We start from the raw sequence: 4,210 nt of genomic DNA, 5'->3' as shown, positions 1-4,210 counted from the left end.
TATTGTTTATTGTTCATAATTTTCGTTTAATGGAGTAGTAATTTTGTGGGTTTGGTTGACTAGGGTGAGATGGTAAGTTTAATGTAGTTTATTTTGTTGAATTGATTCTTTTGAAATTGAATGACATATTTAAATGTGTGCTTATTTTAAAAATATAAATTTTGACGGGTAACTTTGATTTTGGCTAGCACTTGATCAACGTTAGTTAGGGGTAATTTGTTTGGTTTAAATTTAATATTTACGTGCTTATATTGACTTCGAGAGAAGCTTTATTTGTGACATCGTTTAAATATGAATGTGCGGTTTCATTATTTTGCTTAAATTTAACATAGACATGTGTTAGGGCATTTTGAACAAAACCATTGAACCTAATGCTTTTTTAAAAATCACGAACTACATAGAGATATGAGTGAATGTTTTTAAATCGAATCATGAAACCGAGAGGTAATTGATAACTTTTGTTGGTGTTAAGTTATTCGTTTCTATATAATTGGTTTGACAAATTAATTGCATTTGAAGAACCATTGAACCCGTATAACTGAATCCCGTTTTTCTCATAATTGTTTAATTGTTCAATTTTTTTCCTTGTTTGTTCGATTATTTTAGTTTTCGTTTTTACCTTGGTGAATTTAGTTTAATTTTATTTTAATTGTTTTCTTAGTTTAATAAAATCAATCACTTTTGCAATCAATTTCCTGGTTCACTCTTTCTTAGAATAGGATAGTCCATGTGGGTTCGATATCTGGTCTTACGACTATATTACTTGCACGACCTCGTATACTTGCGAGTATGAGTTTTCGTCAACAAGTTTTTGGCGCCGTTTTCGGGGACTGTTTTTATTTTTAAGTTAGAACATTAGGTAGTTGTTAGACTCTTAAACATCTTGAGGATATTTTACTCTGGCCGGTCGAAGATTCAGACCACCTGAATTTGCGCTTGATTGGGAGATTGAAAGAACTTTGAGAGGGTTGAGGAGACTTAGGAATCAAGAAGATATGGGAGATAACGGAAACGAAAACAATAATGGAAACAAAGGTTTCGAAGGAACAAACCCGCCAATTGTCAGCGCAACAATTAATGCTGACAATTTTGAATTCAAGCCTGTGATGTTTCAGATGATCAATAACAATGGTCTCTTTGGAGGTATGCCTAGTGATGAGCCCTTGTCCCATCTGCGTTCCTTTAACCAGATGTGCGATAATTTCAAACAAAGAGGCATGACGGTTGATGCATTTAGGCTAATATTATTTCCCTACACACTACAAGGGAAAGCTAGAGACTGGTTTGAGTCTTTGCCTTCTCATTCCATCACCACTTGGGAGGAATTAAGAGAAAAATTCCTAAAAAGATTTTTCCCACCACTCGAAATGCAAATCTAAGAAACGTCATCACATCATTCCGACAAATGGATGGTGAATCATTATGGGAAGTGTGGGAGAGATGGAACAATTTCCTAAGAAAATGTCCAACACATCGACTCCCTGACGATGTGAAACTTGAGACATTTTACCAAGGTTTAGATGCTCAAACACGCATGCTAGTAGATACATCAGCTGGAGGAGCTTTGCTCACAAAGAGCTATGAGGAGAGCGTGGAGATATTGGATAGAATAGCAACCAATAATTTCCAGTGGCCCACAGATAGGGTACATGCAAGTGGTTCGAAAGGAAGTACACCAGCTGAAGTTGGTCTTGCAACTCAAAATGATGCATTAGCAGCCGAGTTGGCCACAATCAAGAGCATGATGAAGAATATGATGTCAAGCAATGGGATGAAAGATAAGAAGGTTGACTTTTGTGCGGTTTGTCAAGGCGTCCATGATTATAGTGAGTGCCCACAGAATCCTGAATCTGTATTTTTCATGGGAAGTCAAAATTTCCCACGACAAAACAATCCATACTCTGAAACATACAATCTAGGATGGATAAATCATTCTAATTTCTCATGGGGTGGACAACAACAACAAATGCATCCTCAGCAAGAGCAGTTTCAGCAAAGGCCTCAAAACCCACCGGGGTTTTATCAAATGCCAAATCAGCAAGTGAGACCACAAGGAGGTGCATTCCACCAGGCATCAGGAAGTAGTTCAAAACCAGCAGCGCCTTCATCAAATCAAGAGATGTCACCTTTCGAGAAAGCAATGATGGAGTTTATGATCAAACAAGATCAAAAGACCGAGGCACGTGAAAAGAATCAAGCAATTGCTATGAGAAATTTAGAAAATCAATTAGGGCAATTAGCATAAGCACTGAACTCACGAGAACCTGGAACGTTGCCAAGTAACACCCAAAATCCAGGTAATGTCATTGATAAGAGGCAATGTAATGCCATCACACTTAGATCAGGAAAGGAGTTAGCTCCAAAGAATCATGACTTACCAGTCACCGATGATGAGCAACACCCGATAAGTGTTGAGACTCATAAGAAGAAGCAAGAATTGAAAGATGATGAAAAAGAGTATGTTGAGATTGAGGACATAACCGATGAGGAGTACGAGCAGAAGAAACCGAACAAGGAAGGTCCAAGAAGTTTAAGTCCAAGTGTTGGAAATGAAAAGAAAGCCCAGGAAAAAGATGCTCGAACTGGTGCGACAGTTGCACCAACAACCTTACCTTTCCCACCTAGGAAAAGTAAATCCAAGGAAGATGATGGGCAATTTAAAAAGTTTTTAGAGATCCTTTCTCAACTTCATATCAACATCCCTTTTGTTGAAGCCTTAAAACAAATGCCCACATATGCAAAGTTTATGAAGGATGTTCTTACAAAGAAAAGAGTTTTTGGAGAATTTGAGACTATTGCAATGACAAAAAGTTGCACATCAATAATCCAAAACAAATTGCCTGTGAAAAAGGATGATCCAGGTAGTTTCGTTCTACCATGTAGAATTGGAACGTTAGATAAGATAGGCTTATGTGATTTGGGAGCAAGCATAAATTTGATGTCTTTGTCTATTTTCCAAAGATTGGGAATTGGAGAAGCTAGGCCAACCACTATCTCACTCCAACTGGTAGATCGATCAGTGGTATATCCAGAAGGTAAAATCGAGGATATTGTTATCAAAATCGACAATCTCTTTGTTCCTGCGGATTTTATCATTTTGGATTATGAAGCCGATGACGATTGTGGAATAATTTTGGGAAGGCCATTTTTAGCTACAGCTGGAGCTTTGATTGATGTGAAAAAAGGAGAAATCACATTAAGAGTGAATGATGAGCAAAGGACATTCAATATGTTTAAGGCTGTGAAGCAACCTTTTAATATGGAAGAGTGCTCATTTGTACGAGTCATAGATAACTTGGTACATGTAGAAGTGGCTCAATTAAGTAAAGTGACTCATGATATTGAGGAAATTGAAGAATGGAAACTAAAGGAAGATGTGAGATGGGTCAAAGAGGAGTTGGACTTCAAGGATAGGGTAACTGCGCCAACATTACCCTCTATTGAAAAAGCACCGGATTTGGAGCTGAAGCAGCTTCCAACACACTTGAAATATGCATATTTGAGAGATGACGATACATTGCCTGTAATTATCTCATCTCAGTTTTCTAGTATGCAGGAAAAAGAATTTATTGATGTTCTCAAGCAAAATGAGAAAGCGATTGGATTGACGTTAGCTGATATAAAAGGAATCAGTCCAGCGATGTGTATGCATAAGATAAATTTGGAAGAGGGAGTGAAAACATCTATTTAGCACCAAAGAAGACTAAATCCATTGATGAAGGATGTTGTGAAAAAGGAAATCATCAAATGGTTAGATGCTGGGATTATCTACCCGATTGCCGACAGTGAGTGGATTAGTCTAGTGCATTGTGTTCCCAAGAAGGGTGGAGCAACAGTAGTTGAAAATGAGAAAGGGGAAATGATCACAAAGAGGACATTGGCAGGTTGGAGGATCTGTATAGATTATAGAAAGTTGAATATCGCCACTAGGAAAGATCATTTCCCATTACCGTTCATTGATCAGATGTTGGATCGTCTTGCTGGTAAGTCATTTTACTGCTTTTTGGATGGATACTCTGGATATAATCAGATTTCTATTGCACCAGAAGCTCAACACAAAACTATTTTCACGTGTCCAATTGGTACCTTTGCTTTTACACGCATGCCTTTTCATTTATGTAATGCCCCAGCTACATTCCAAAGGTGCATGATGTCTATTTTTTCAGACATGGTTGAAAATTTTGTCGAAGTCTTTATGGATGATTTTTCA

At 37.6% G+C, this 4,210-nt stretch overlaps 1 protein-coding gene and 1 non-coding gene across 2 annotated transcripts; one reads left to right on the top strand and one right to left on the bottom strand.

Moving 5' to 3' along the window:
- Positions 1-1,372: 1,372 nt before the first annotated feature.
- On the bottom strand, positions 1,373-1,479 carry LOC145065214 (small nucleolar RNA R71). The gene has a single exon (XR_013688360.1). It is a non-coding gene; the product is annotated as a small nucleolar RNA R71 (small nucleolar RNA).
- On the top strand, positions 1,406-3,691 carry LOC145063750 (uncharacterized). The gene is made up of 2 exons (XM_079011338.1): positions 1,406-2,232; positions 2,341-3,691. The coding sequence occupies exons 1-2, from the start codon at positions 1,406-1,408 to the stop codon at positions 3,689-3,691; spliced, it is 2,178 nt and encodes a 725-aa protein (XP_078867464.1).
- The last annotated feature ends 519 nt before the right edge of the window (positions 3,692-4,210 follow it).

Source organism: Lactuca serriola, chromosome 7 (assembly GCF_051521515.1).
Source record: "Lactuca serriola cultivar US96UC23 chromosome 7, Lser_US96UC23_V15, whole genome shotgun sequence".
In the NCBI taxonomy this organism is placed as follows: domain Eukaryota; kingdom Viridiplantae; phylum Streptophyta; class Magnoliopsida; order Asterales; family Asteraceae; genus Lactuca; species Lactuca serriola.
Note: the sequence above shows the minus strand (reverse complement) of the source record. Positions and strands in the feature narration are given on the sequence as shown.